Below are 15,903 nucleotides of genomic sequence, written 5' to 3' on the forward strand. Positions count from 1 at the left end.
ATGAAAATATATCAAAGAACAATTTGCAAAACCAATATGGTAGAAGTCATATTTATTGAAAAAAATTAATATCTTTGCTATAAAATTTGTAACAGGAATATTTACTGAATGTTTATTTTGATGCAGAAACCTGAATTTTATACCAAGTACAAGACAGTAGCACTAGTTTTTCTTTTATTTACAGTTTATGAAAATTGTTATGCAGTCCATGTTAAAAGAACTTATGATGGAGAATTGTTATATTAGAAAAATAATAATATTCTTGGTAAAGCATTCTCAAGGAGTCCAATCACATCTTCTGCCTCTTCAATAAGGCAAAAGTCCCTAGAACAGCATATAACTTAATTTACAAAATACAGTAACTGTTCAGACACATATTCAAGTTTTCTTTTGGTATGATTTTTTTTCTCACTGTAAAATTACTTTTTTTTTTCTCTCTCCTTTTTTTTTTCTTTACTAAAACAGAAAGACTTTCAGGAAAATGTCATTGAATGATTTCAGCTATAGATTACATATACAACAACTCTGTAGCCTAGCAACAACCATTGCCACACCATCATTAACTTTAAATATTTTACTTGGTGAGCTATTCTCAAATGTAGCATATTTTAAGGTTTTTGCCATCATGACTGTGGAATCGTTGGTTTTCATAGCAAACAGATCTGTCACAGTATGAAGCTTTGTTTGTTTTAGGGAACTGGTACACAATTACATTTCCACTCACAAGAGAACGCCACAGATGCAACTAAAGTCAGGCTCTGATGGCTCCATAAAGGTCCTGCGCTGGACCAGCCCCAAACCTCTTGGGCTCACGCTGTGCAGCCCTGGCTGGGTTCAGGCGGTTTCATATCCGGAGACTTTGCTGCTCTTCACAGTTAGGTAGTTTTAATTCCTTCAAAGGCACACAACTTCCACCTTTTTTCCAGCGTTGCTCCCACGCCTGTGAATTCCTGTTTAAACATGCGTGGCAACCTCATCAAAAGCATTTCGATTTCGTTTGCAGATATCTGTTAGAAAGGAAGAAAAGTCACTTTTGGGAAACAAGGCGGCAGGGGGTTGAGTGAAGACATGCTTTCCCAATGAGACAAACATATGTAGTTTCCTACTAGGCTGTAAAGTAATGTTCTTATAAAAGGAGCCCAAGTTAAAGGGCTGAATGTGATTGGCTTCATCATCTCCTGGGCAGCTGGTGGGAAGGGGGCATGAGACAAGTGGGTGGAAAGTTTCAGGTTCACCCTTCATATGGATGACTACCTTACTGACAGCACCATGCCTGAACAGCCCTCCCTAGATAGATAAAAAAGGAGATGGGGTGGGATTTAAGACAGCTCAGAGCAAACTGATCACCACTTGGGGAAAGCTACCACTCCTCTGATACAAAGGGCAGCACTTTTATCTAACTTGGTGAGGGCCAGAGAGCATGTGGGTGGCTTTCTTGCCACCCTAACTTTCTCTTCCTTTAACTTTCACAGGGACCAGAAGACCATAAAGGTTTAGGAATAAAAATGAAACCCAGCACCCACAGCAATAAAAGTCTCAATGTCATCCAGTCATAAAATGCAGGTAGGTTTCTTAAATGCAGCTTTTTTTTCTTCTCCCAACTTTTATTACATTTTTATAACAGTAATTCATTTTTTCTTAAATAAAGAACAAAACAACCACAACCCTTTTACTCTAATGCAGCCATTGCTCTTTTCTGTGTGTGTTTGCATCCTAATCCATGCATATATATAGGGATCTCAAATAGCAAGTTGACTGAGATCCTGGAAATGGAGGTCTGACATTTCTGTTTAAATTCCATATCATACTATTGTTATGATCTAAATGACCCTACCAAGATAGTTTCTCTAAGTAAGTCTCAACAAGTGGGGATGACAACATTTAGTAAGGATGTGTGAAGACTACTGGCTTAGCACAGATTTGGGCACATAGAAATGTTCAGTGAATAAGACCTCATTATTTTTCATGGTACAATCACTGTATGGATATCATTTTAGAGCCTGTAATTTACTTTACTTTCCATTTAACAATTAAGAGAGACCAGGGACTTCCCTGGTGGTCCAGTGGTTAAGACTCTGCACTTCCAATGCAGGGGGTGTGGGTTCGACCCCTGGTCAGGGAACAATGATCCCACACACATGCCATGTGGCCAAAAAAAAAAAAAAACTCAATTAAGAGAGACCAAACAACTGATACCACAGAAATACAAAAAACCGTAAAAGAATACTATGAACAATTATATACCAACAAATCGGACAACCAAGAAGAAATGGACAAGTTTCTAGAAACATACAACCCACCAAAACTGAATCAAGAAAAAACAGATATTTCGAACAGACTGATCACTAGAAATGAAATAGAATCTGTAATTTAAAAAAGGAAAAAGAGCCTCCCTGCAAACAAAAGTCCAGGACCAGATGGCTTCACTGGGCAATTCTACCAGACATACAAAGAAGAACTTATACTGATCTTTCTCAAACTCTTCCAAAAGATTGAAGAAGGAACACTCCCAAAGTCATTCTATGAAGCCACCGTCACCCTGATACCAAAACCAGACAAACAAACAATATAAAAGAAAATTACAGGCCAATATCTTTGATGAATATAGATGCAAAAATTCTCAACAAAATACTAGCAAACTGGGTCAGAAGACTAAATGGATGGCAAGGTGAGAAGGACTCATCTTGCCGTGGCTGGCTTTGAAGACAGAGGTAGGGAGCCATGATTCAAGGAACACAGACAGCTTCTAGAAGCTGGACAAGGACTCCTGCCAATGTTGCTGAGGCATCCTGCATCGCTCAGAATCCCAGTGGTTACCCAGTTGGTGCTGAAGGAAGTTCTGTTATGGATGCACAATTAGACTTCCTTATTTCTACTGTGAAGGGGTGCTCTTGAGCCTGTTGATATGGCACTGGTTTGTAAAAAAAATCTATCAATCAGTAATTAAGAGTATGTACATCATGAAGATGGCAGAATAGAAGGACCTTGAGCTCACCTCCTGACATGAGCACACCAAAATCACAACTAACTGCTGAACAACCATTGATAAAAAAGACTGGAACCTACCAAAAAAGATATTCTAATCCAAAGACAAAAAGAAGAAACTCAGCAAGATGGTAGAAGGGGCACACTTGCGAAATAATCAAATCCCATATCCCCTGGGTGGGCGACCCACAAACTGGAGAACAATTATATCGCAGAAGTTCTCCCACAGGAGTGAGAGTTCTGAGCTCCATGTCAGACTCCCCAGCCTGGGGGTCTGGCATTGGGAGGAGGACTGCCCAGAGCATTTGGCTTTGAAGGCCAGCGGGGCTTGAGTGCAGGAGCTTCACAGGACCAGAGGAAACAGAGACTCCATTCATTGGAGGGCCCACACGATTTCTTGTGTGCACCAAGACCCAGGGCGAAAGCAGTGACTCCATAGGAGCCTGGGTCAGACCTACCTGCTGGTCTCACAGGGTCTCCTGGGGAGGCAGGGGGCAGCTGTGGCTCACTGTGGGGACAAGGACACTGGTGGAAGAGGCACTGGGGAATATTCATTGGCATGAGCTCTCCTGGAGGCTGCCATTTTGGCACCAAGACCTGGCCCCAACAGCCTGTAGGCTTCAGTGCTGGGACGCCTCAGGTGAAATGACCAACATGGCAGGAACAGAGCCCCACCCATCAGTGGACAGGCTGCCTAAAGACTTCCTGAGCCCACAGCCACCTCTAGACATGCCCCTTGACATGGCCCTGCCCAGCAGAGGGCCAAGACCCAGCCCCACCCACCACCAGTGGGCAAGCATCAGCCCTTCCCACCAGGAAGCCTACACAAGCCTCTAGGCCAGCCCCACCCACCAGGGGGCAGACATGAGAAGCAAGAGAACTAGGATCCAGCAGCATGCGGAACCAAGTCAGCAAACGCAGATCAGAACCTACCCTGGGACCAGCTGGTCCCTGGCCCTTGGGTGACAAGAGGGGAGTGTACTGCTGGGACACATAGGACATCCCCTACAGAGGACCACTTCCCAAGGTTAAGAAACATAACTAATCTTCCACATACATAAACATACAAATCGAAATTTAGACAAAATGAGATGGCAGAGGAATATGTTTCAGATGAAGGAACAACATAAAACCCCAGAAGAACAACTAAGTGACATGGAGATAGGCAATCTAACCGAGAAAGAATTCAGAGTAATGATTGCAAGGATGATCCAAGAACTCAGGAAAAGAATGGATGCACAGAGCAAGAAGTTACAAGTTTTTAATAAAGAGTTAGAAAATGTAAAGAGCTACCAAACAGAGTTGAAAAATACAATAACTGAAATGAAAAACACTAGAAGGAATCAATAGCAGAATAAATGAAACAGAAGAATGGATAAGTGAGCTGGAAGACACAGTGGTAAATCATTGCCACAGAAAAGAATAAAGAAAAAATAATGAAAAGAAATCAGGACAGTTTAAGAGACCTCTGGGACAACATCAAATGCACCAACATTTGCATTATAGGGGTCCCAGAAGGAGGAGAGAGAGAGAAGGGGCCTAAGAAGATATTTGAAGCAATAAAAGCTGAAAACTTCCCTAACATGGGAAAGGAAACAGTCACCCAAGTGCAGGAAGAGTGTCTCAGGCAGGACAAACCCAAGGAGGAACATACCAAGAAACACAGTAATCAAATTGACAAAAATTAAAGACAAAGAAAAAATATTAAATTGACAAGAGAAAAGCAACAAATAACATACAAAGGAATCCCCATAAGGTCATCAGCTGATTTTTCAGCAGAAATGTTACAGGCCAGAAGGGAGTGGCACAATAGAATTAATGTGATGAAAGGGAAAAACCTACAACCAAGAATATTCTACCCAGCAATGCTCTCACTTCAGATTTGACACAGGAATCCAAAGCTTTACAGACAAGCAAACACTAGAAGAATTTAGCACCACCAAAGCAGCTTTACAAGAAATGCTAAAGGAACTTCTCCAGGTGGAAAGGAAAATGCCACAACTAGAAACAAGAAAATTACAAAATGGGAAAGCTCACTGGTAATGGCAAACATACAGTAAAGGTAGGAAATAATCTACACACAAATATGATATCTAAGCCAGTAATCATGAGGAGAGTACAAATGTAGGATATTTGAAACACATTTGGAATTAAGAGATCAGCGACTTAAAACAATTATGTACATATATATAGACTACTATATCAAAACCTCATAGTAACTGCAAACAAAAAAATCTATAGTAGATACACACACAAAAAAGAAAAAGGAGTCCAAACACAACACTAAAGACAGTCATCAGATCACAAGAGAACAAAAGAAGGAAGAAAAAAGACCTACAAAACCAATCCAAGACAATTAACAAAATGGCAATAAGAACATACATGTTGATAACTACCATATGTAAATGAATTAAATGTCCCAACCAAAAGACACAGACTGGCTGAATGAATACAAAAACAAGATCTGTATATGAGCTGTCTACAAGAGATCCATTTCAGACCTAGAGACTCATGCAGACTGAAAATGAGGGGAGGGAAAAAAGGTATTCCCAAATGGAAATCAAAAGAAAGCTGGAGTAGCAATACTCACAGAAGACAAAATAGAGTTTAAAATAAATACTGTTACAAGAAACAAAGAAGGACACTACATAGTGATCAAGGGATCAATCCAAGAAGAAGATATAAGAATTGTAAATATATTTGCACCCAACATAGGAGCACCTAAATATATAAGGCAAATACTAACAGCCATAAAAGGAGAAATCAACAGTAACAGTGGGGGACTTTTCATCAATGGACAGATCATCCAGACAGAAAGTCAATAATGAAATACAGGCCTTAAATGACACATTAGACCTGATGGACTCAATTGATATTTGTAGAGGATTCCATCCAAAAGCATCAGAATACACTTTCTTCTCAAGTGCACATGGAACATTCTCCAGGATTGATCACATGTTGGGCCACAAAGCAAGCCTCGGTAAATTTAAGAAAAACTGAAATCATATCAAGCATCTTTTCCAAGCACAGCGCTATGAGATTAGAAATCAACTACATGAAAAAAACCTGCAAGAAACATATAAACACGTGGAGGCTAAACAAGATGCTACTAAACAACCAATGGATCACTGAAGAAATCAAAGAGGAAATAAAAAAAAATACCTAGAGACAAGTGAAAGCAAAAACTACATTCTAAACCCTACGGAACACAGCAAAAAGAATTTTAAGAGGGAAGTTTATAGTGATACAAGCTTATCTCAGGGAACAAAAAAAAACATCTCAAATAAACAACCTAACCTTACACCCAAAGCAACTAGAGAAGGAGGAACAAACAAAACCTAAAGTTAGTAGAAGGAAAGAAATTATAAAGAACAGAACAGAAATAGAGACTAAGAAAACAGTAGAAAAGATCAATGAAACTAAAAGCTGGTTCTTTGAAAAGATAAACAAATTGATAAACTTTTAGCCAGACTCACCAAGAAAAAAAGGGCCCAAATCAATAAAAAGGAGAAGTTAAAACCAACACCACAGAGATACAGAGGATGAGACTAGTACAAGCAACTATACACCAATAAAATGGACAACCTAGAAGAAATAAACAAATTCTTAGAAAGGTACAATCTCCCAAGACTGAACCAGGAAGAAATGGAAAGTATGAACAGACCAATTACCAGTACTGAAATTGAATCAGTGATTAAAAGACTCCCAACAAACAGAAGTCCAGTGCCAGATGGCTTTGCAGGCAAATTCTACCGAACATTTAGAGAAGAGTTAACACCTATCCTTCTGAAACTACTCCAAAGAACTGTAGAGGAAGGAACACTCCCAAACTCAATCTATGAGGCCACCATCAGTCTGATACCAAAATCAGACAAAGATACCATGAAAAGAGAAAATTACAGGCCAGTATCACTGATGAACATATATGCAAAAATCCTCAACAAAATACTAGCAAACTGACTCCAACAATACATTAAAAGGATCATACACCATAATCAAGTGGGATTTATCCCAGGGATGCAAGGGGCTTTTCAATATCCACAAATCAATCAGTGTGATACACCATATTAACAAATTGAATACAAACCATATGATCATCTCAATACATGCAGAAAAAGCTTTTGATAAAAATTCAACACCCATTTATGATAAAAACTCTCCAGAAAGTGGGCACAGAGGAAACATATCTCAAAATAATAAAGGCCATATATGACAAACCCATGGCTAACATCATACTCACTGGTGAAAAGCTGAAAGCATTTCCTCTAAGACCAGGAACAAGACAAGGATGTCCACTCTTGCCATTTTCATTCAACAGAGTTTTGGAAGTCCTAGCCACAGCAATCAGAGAAGCAAAAGAAATCAAAGACTTCTTTTCCAAATTGGAAAAGAAGTAAAACTGTTATATTTGCAGATGACATGATACTGTACATAGAAAATCTTACAGACACTACCAGAAAACTATTTACTAGACCTCATCAATGAATTTGGTAAAGTCTCAGGATACGAAATTAATACACAGAAATCTGTTGCATTTCTATACACTAACAACAAAATATCAGAAAGAGAAATTAAAGAAATAATCCCATTTACCATCACACCAAAAAGAATAAAATACCCTGGAATAAACCTACTTAAGGAGCCAAAAGACCTGTACACTGAAAACTGTAAGATGCTGATGAAAGAAACTGAGATGACACAAACAGGTGGAAAGATACACTGTGTTCTTGGATTGGAAGGATCAATATTGTCAAAATGACTATACCACCTAAGGCAATCTATAGATTCTATGCAATCCCTATCAAATTACTAACAGCATTTTTCACAGAATTAGAACAAAAATTTTAAAATTTTATGGAAACACAGAAGACCCCGAATAGCCAAAACAATCTTGAGTAAGAAAAATGGAGTTGGAGGAATCAGACTCCCTGACTTCAGACTATACTACAAAGCTACAGTCATCAAAACAGTATGGTACTGGCACAAAAACAGAAATATACATCAATGGAACAGGATAGAAAGCCTGGAAATAAGCCCACACACCTATGGTCAATTAATCTACAACAAAGGAGGCAAGAATATACAATGAAGAAAAGAGTTTTTTTAATAAGTGGTGCTGGGAAAACTGGACAGCTACACGTAAAAAAATGAAATTAGAACATTCTCTAACACCATACACAAAAATAAACTCAAATGGATTAAAGACCTGAACGTACAACTGGATACTATAAAACTCCTAGAGGAAAACATAGGCAGAACACTCTCTGACATAAATTGCAGCAATTTTTTTTTTGCTCTCTCTCCTAGAGTAATGGAAATAAAAACAAAAATAAACGGGACCTCATCAAACTTAAAAGCGTTTGCATAGCACAGGAAGCCATATACAAAATGAAAAGACAACCTACAGAATGGGAGAAAATATTTGCAAACAATGCAACTGACAAGGGATTAATCTCCAAAATATACAAACAGCTCATACAACTCAACAACAAAAAATCAACCCAATCAAGAATCAAGAAATGGGTAAAAGATATAAATAGACATTTTTCCAAAGAAGATATACAGGTGGCCAAAAGACATATGGAACCATACTCAACATTGCTAATTATTAGAAAAATGCAAATCAAAGCTACAACGAGGTATCACTTCACACCAGTCAGAATGGCCATCATTAAAAACTCTACAAACGGGCTTCCCTGGTGGCGCAGTGGTTGAGAGTCCGCCTGCCAATGCAGGGGACACGGGTTGATGCCCTGGTCTGGGAGGATCCCATGTGCCGCGGAGCAACTAAGCCTGTGCGCCACAACTACTGAGCCTGTGCTCTAGAGCCCGCGAGCCACAACTACTGAACCCACGTGCCACAACCACTGAAGCCCACATGCCTAGAGCCTGTGCTCCGCAACAAGAGAAGCCACTGCAATGAGAAGCCTGCGCACCTCAACGAAGAGTAGCCTCTGCTTGCCTCAACTAGAGAAAGCCCACACGCAGCAACGAAGACCCAACACAGCCAAAGATAAATTAAATAAATAAATAAAAAAAAACTCTACAGATAACAAATGGTGGAGAGGATGTGGAGCAAAGGGAACCCTCCTACATTGTTGGTGGGAATGTAAGTTGGTAAAGCCACTATGGAAAACAGTATGGAGGTTCCTTAAAAAACTAAAAATAGAGCTACTACATGATCCTGCAATCTCACTCCTGGGCATGTATCCGAAGAAAACTATAATTTGAAAATATACATGCACTGCATTTTTCATAGCAGGACTATTTACAATAGCTAAAACATGAAAGCAACCTAAATGTCCATTGACAGATGAATGGATAAAGAAGATGTGGCATATTTATACAATGGAATATTACTCAGCCATAAAAAAGAATGAAATAATGCCATTTGCAGCAACATGGATGGACTTAGAGATTATCAGACTACATGAAGTAAGCCAGAGAAAGACAAATATCATATGCTATTGCTTATATGAGGAATCTAAAAAAAATGATACAAATGAACTTATATAAACAACAGAAATAGACTCACAGACATAGAAAACAAACTTATGGTTACCAAAGGGGAAGTGGGGGGGAAAGGATAAATTAGGAGTTTGGGATTAACATATACACACTACTATATATAAATAAATGACCAACAAAGGCCTACGTAAAGCACAGGGAACTATACGCAATGTTTTGTAATAACCTATAAGGAAAAAGAATCTGAAAAAGAATAGATACAGGAGGAGGAACAAAGATGGCGGAGTAGAAGGATGTGCTCTCACTTCCTCTTGCGAGAACACCAGAATCACAACTAGCTGCTGGACAATCATCAACAGGAAGACACTGGAACTCACCAAAAAAGATACTCCACATCCAAAGACAAAGGAGAAGCCATAATGAGACGGTAGGAGGGGCGCAATCACAGTAAAATCAAATCCCATAACTGGTGGGTGGGTGACTCACAGACTGGTGAACACTTATACCACAGAAGTCCACCCACTGGAGTGAAGGTTCTGAGCTCCACATCAGGCTTCTCAACCTGGGGATCTGGCAACGGGAAGAGGAATTCCTAGAGAATCAGACTTTGAAGCCTAGTGGGAATTGATTGAAGGACTTAGACAAGACTGGGGGAAACAGAGACTCCACTCTTGGAGGGCACACACAAAGGAGTGTGCGCTTCGGGACCCAGGGGAAGGAGCAGTGACCCCTGGGGAGACTGAACCAGACCTACCTACTAGTGTTGGAGGGTCTCCTGCAGAGGCGGGGGGGGGGTGGCTGTGGCTTACTGTGGGGACAAGGACACTGGCAGCAGAAGTTCTGGGAAGTACTCCTTGGCATGAGCCCTCCCAGAGTCTGTCATTAGCCCCACCAAAGAGCCCAGGTAGGCTCCAGTGTTGGGTTGCCTCAGGCCAAACAACCAACAGGGAGGGAACCCAGCCCCACCCATCAACAGTCAAGTGGATTAAAGTTTTACTGAGCTCTGCCCACCAGAGCAACAGGCAGCTCTACCCACCACCAGTCCCTCCCATCAAGCCTCTTAGATAGCCTCATTCACCAGAGGGCAGACGGCAGAAGCAAGAAGAACTACAGTCCTGCAGCCTGTGGAACAAAAACCACATTCACAGAAAGATAGACAAGATGAAAAGGCAGAGGGCTATATACCAGATGAAGGAACAAGATAAAACCCCAGAAAAACAACTAAATGAAGTGGAGATAGGCAACGTTCCAGAAAAAGAATTCAGAATAGTGATAGTGAAGATGATCCAGGACCTCGGAAAAAGAATGGAGGCAAAGATCGAGAACATGCAAGAAATGTTTAACAAAGACCTAGAAGAATTAAAGAACAAACAAACAGAGATGAACAATACAATAACTGAAACGAAAAATACACTAGAAGGAATCAATAGCAGAATAACTGAGGCAGAAGAACGGATAAGTGACCTGGAAGACAGAATGGTGGAATTCACTGCTGTGGAACAGAATAAAGAAAAAAGAATGAAAAGAAATGAACACAGCCTAAGAGACCTCTGGGACAACATTAAACGCAACAACATTCGCATTATAGGGGTCCCAGAAGGAGAAGAGAGAGAGAAAGGACCAGAGAAAATATTTGAAGAGATTATAGTCGAAAACTTCCCTAACATGGGAAAGGAAATAGCCACCCAAGTCCAGGAAGCGCAGCGAGTCCCATACAGGATAAACCCAAGGAGAAACACGCCGAGACACATAGGAATCAAATTGGCAAAAATTAAAGACAAAGAAAAATTATTGAAAGCAGCAAGGGAAAAATGACAAATAACATACAAGGGAACTCCCATAAGGTTAACAGCTGATTTCTCAGCAGAAACTCTACAAGCCAGAAGGGACTGGCATGATATGTTTAAAGTGATGAAAGGGAACAACCTACAACCAAGATGACTCTACCCAGCAAGGATCTCATTCAGATTCAATGGAGAAATCAAAAGCTTTACAGACAAGCAAAAGCTAAGAGAATTCAGCACCACCAAACCAGCTCTACAACAAATGCTAAAGGAACTTCTCTAAGTGGGAAACACAAGAGAAGAAAAGGACCTAAAACAACAAACCCAAAACAATTAAGAAAATGATCATAGGAACATACATATCGATAATTACCTTAAACGTGAATGGATTAAATGCTCCAACCAAAAGACACAGGCTCGCTGAATGGATACAAAAACAAGGCCCATATATATGCTGTCTACAAGAGACCCACTTCAGACCTAGGGACACATACAGACTGAAAGTGAGGGGATGGAAAAAGATATTCCATGCAAATGGAAATCAAAAGAAAGCTGGAGTAGCTATACTCATATCAGATAAAATAGACTTTAAAATAAAGAATGTTACAAGAGACAAGGAAGGACACTACATAATGATCAATGGATCAATCCAAGAAGAAGATATAACGATTATAAATATATATGCACCCTACATAGGAGCACCTCAATACCTAAGGCAACTGCTAACAGCTATAAAAGAGGAAATCGACAGTAACACAGTAATAGTGGGGAACTTTAACACCTCACTTACACCAATGGACAGATCATCCAAAATGAAAATAAATACAGAAACAGAAGCTTTAAATGACACAATAGACCAGATAGATTTGATATTTATAGGACATTCCATCCAAAAACAGCAGATTACACTTTCTTCTCAAGTGCACAGGGAACATTCTCCAGGATAGATCACATCCTGGGTCACAAATAAAGCCTCAGTAAATTTAAGAAAACTGAAATCATGTCAGGCATCTTTTCTGACCACAACGCTATGAGATTAGAAATGAATTACAGGGAAAAAAACATAAAAAACACAAACACATGGAGGCTAAACAATACATTACTAAGTAACCAAGAGATCACTGAAGAAATCAAAGAGGAAATCAAAAAATGCCTAGAGACAAATGACAATGAAAACGCGATGATCCAAAACCTATGGGATGCAGCAAAAGCAGTTCTAAGAGGGAAGTTTACAGCTATACAAGCCTACATCAAGAAAAAAGAAAAATCTCAAATAGACAATCTAACCTTACACCTAAAGAAAGTAGAGAAAGAAGAACAAACAAAACCCAAAGTTAGCAGAAGGAAAGAAATCATAAAGATCAGAGCAGAAATAAATGAAATAGAAACAAAGAAAACAATAGCAAAGATCAATAAAACTAAAAGCTGGTTCTTTGAGAAGATAAACAAAATTGATAAACCATTAGCCAGACTAATCAAGAAAAAGAGGGAGAGGACTCAAATCAATAAAATTAGAAATGAAAAAGGAAAAGTTACAACAGACACTGCAGAAATACATAGCATCCTAAGAGACTACTACAAGCAACTCTATGCCAATAAAATGGACAACCTGGAAGAAATGGACAAATTCTTAGAAAGGTATAACCTTCCAAGACTGAACCAGAAAGAAACAGAAAATATGAACAGACCAAACACAAGTAATGAAATTGAAACCGTGATTAAAAATCTTCCAACAAACAAAAGTCCAGGACCAGATGGCTTCACAGGTGAATTCTATCAAACATTTAGAGAAGAGCTAACACCTATCCTTCTCAAACTCTTCCAAAAAATTGCAGAGGAAGGAACACTCCCTAACTCATTCTACGAGGCCACCATCACCCTGATACCAAAACCAGACAAAGATCCCACAAAAAAAGAAAATTACAGACCAATATCACTGATGAATATAGATGCAAAAATCCTCAACAAAATACTAACCAACAGAATCCAACAACACATTAAAAGGATCATACTGGGGCTTCCCTGGTGGCGCAGTGGTTGAGAATCTGCCTGCCGATGCAGGGGACACGGGTTCGAGCTCTGGTCTGGGAGGATCCCACGTGTTGCGGAGCGGCTGGGCCCATGAGCCACGATTGCTGAGCCTGCGCGTCTAGAGCTTGTGCTCCGCAACGAGAGGCCGTGATGGTGAGAGGCCTGCACACCGCGATGAAGAGTGGCCCCCGCTTGCCACAACTAGAGAAAGCCCTCACACAGAAACGAGGACCCAACACAGCCATAAATAAATTAAAAAAAAAAAAAGGATCATACACCATGATCAAGTGGGATTTATCTCAGGGATGCAAGGATTCTTCAATATACGTAAATCAATCAATGTGTTACACCATATTAACAAATTGAAGAATAAAAACCATATGATCATCTCAATAGAGGCAGAAAAAGCTTTTGACAAAATTCAACATCCATCGATGATAAAAACTCTCCAGAAAGTGGGCATAGAGGGAACCTACCTCAACATAATAAACACCATATACGACAAACCCACAGCAAACATCATTCTCAATGGTGAAAAACTGAAAGCATTTCCTCTAAGATCAGGAAGGAGACAAGCATGTCCACTCTCACCACTATTATTCAACATAGTTTTGGAAGTCCTAGCCACAGCAATCAGAGAAGAAAAAGAAATAAAAGGAATACAAATTGGAAAAGAAGAAGTAAAACTGTCACTGTTTGCAGATGACATGATACTATATGTAGAGAATCCTAAAAATGCCACCAGAAAACTACTAGAGCTAATCGATGAATTTGGTAAAGTTGCAGGATACAAAATTAATGCACAGAAATCTCTTGCATTCCTATACACTAATGATGAAAAATCTGAAAGAGAAATTATGGAAACACTCCCATTTACCATTGCAAAATGAATAAAATACCTAGGAATAAACCTACCTAGGGAGACAAAAGACGTGTATGCAGAAAACTATAAGACACTGATGAAAGAAATTAAAGATGATACCAACAGATGGAGAGATATACCATGTTCTTGGATTGGAAGAATCAGTATTGTGAAAATGACTATACTACCCAAAGCAATCTACAGATTCAATGCAATCCCTATCAAATTACCAATGGCATTTTTTACGGAACTAGAACAAATCATCTTAAAATGTGTATGGAGACACAGAAGACCCCAAATAGCCAAAGCAGTCTTGAGGGAAAAAAACGGAGCTGGAGGAATCAGACTCCCTGACTTCAGACTATACTTACAAAGCTACAGTAATCAAGACAATATGGTACTGGCACAAAAACAGAAACATAGATCAATGGAACAAGATAGAAAGCCCAGAGATAAACCCTGGTTTACGCACCTGTGGTCAACTAATCTATGACAAAGGAGCCAAAGATATACAATGGAGAAAAGACAATCTCTTCAATAAGTGGTGCTGGGAAAACTGGACAGCTACATGTAAAAGAATGAAATTAGAACACTCCCTAGCACCATACACAAAGATAAACTCAAAATGGATTCGACACCTAAATGTAAGAGCAGAAAGTATAAAACTCTTAGAGGAAAACATAGGAAGTACAGTCTTTGACATAAATCACAACAAGATCTTTTTTGATCCATCTCCTAGAGGAATGGAAATAAAAACGAAAGTAAACAAATGGGACCTAATGAAACTTCAAAGTTTTGCACAGCAAAGGAAACCATAAACAAGACGAAAAGACAACCCTCAGAATGGGAGAAAATATTTGCAAATGAATCAACGGACAAAGGATTAATCTCCAAAATATATAAACAGCTCATGCAGCTCAATATTAAAGAAACAAACAACCCAATCCAAAAATGGGCAGAAGACCTAAATAGACATTTCTCCAAAGAACACATACAGATGGCCAAGAAGCACATGAAAAGCTGCTCAACATCACTAATTATTAGAGAAATGCAAATCAAAACTACAATGAGGTATCACCTCACACCAGTTAGAATGGGCATCATCAGAAAATCTACAAACAACAGATGCTAGAGAGGGTGTGGAGAAAAGGGAACCCTCTTGCACTGTTGGTGGGAATGTAAATTGATACAGCCACTATGGAGAACAGTATGGAGGTTCCTTAAAAAACTAAAAATAGAATTACCATATGATCCAGCAATCCCACTACTGGGCATATACCCAGAGGAAACCATAATTCAAAAAGACACATGCACCCCAGTGTTCATTGCAGCAGTATTTACAATAGCCAGGTCATGGAAGCAACCTAAATGCCCATCGACAGATGAATGGATAAAGAAGTTGTGGTACATATATACAATGGAATATTACTCAGCCCTAAAAAGGAACGAAATTGAGTCATTTGTTGAGTCGTGGATGGATCTAGAGACTGTCATACAGAGTGAAGTAAGTCAGAAAGAGAAAAACAAATGTCGTATATTAACGCATGTATGTGTAACCTAGAATAATGGTACAGATGAACCGGTTTGCAGGGCAGACGCTGAGACAGAGATGTAGAGAACAAAAGTATGGACACCAAGGGGGGAAAAGTGCGGTGGGGTGGGGATGGTGGTGTGCTGAATTGGGCGATTGGGATTGACATGTATACATTGATGTGTATAAAATTGATGACTAATAGGAACCTGCAGTATAAACAAAGAAACAAAACAAAAAAA

General features: G+C 39.4%; 1 protein-coding gene across 8 annotated transcripts in view; it reads right to left on the reverse strand.

Annotated features, from left to right (window-relative positions):
* Positions 1-423: 423 nt before the first annotated feature.
* ENOX1 (ecto-NOX disulfide-thiol exchanger 1) overlaps positions 424-15,903 on the reverse strand; it is a 614,655-nt gene continuing 599,175 nt past the window's right edge. For all 8 annotated transcript variants that reach the window (XM_057532923.1, XM_057532921.1, XM_057532924.1 and 5 more), the window contains one exon: positions 424-1,007. In XM_057532923.1, the coding sequence (XP_057388906.1) occupies positions 876-1,007 (132 nt within the window). In that variant the 3' untranslated portion in view covers positions 424-875. The remainder of the gene's footprint in view (positions 1,008-15,903) is intronic.

Source organism: Balaenoptera acutorostrata, chromosome 18 (assembly GCF_949987535.1).
Source record: "Balaenoptera acutorostrata chromosome 18, mBalAcu1.1, whole genome shotgun sequence".
In the NCBI taxonomy this organism is placed as follows: domain Eukaryota; kingdom Metazoa; phylum Chordata; class Mammalia; order Artiodactyla; family Balaenopteridae; genus Balaenoptera; species Balaenoptera acutorostrata.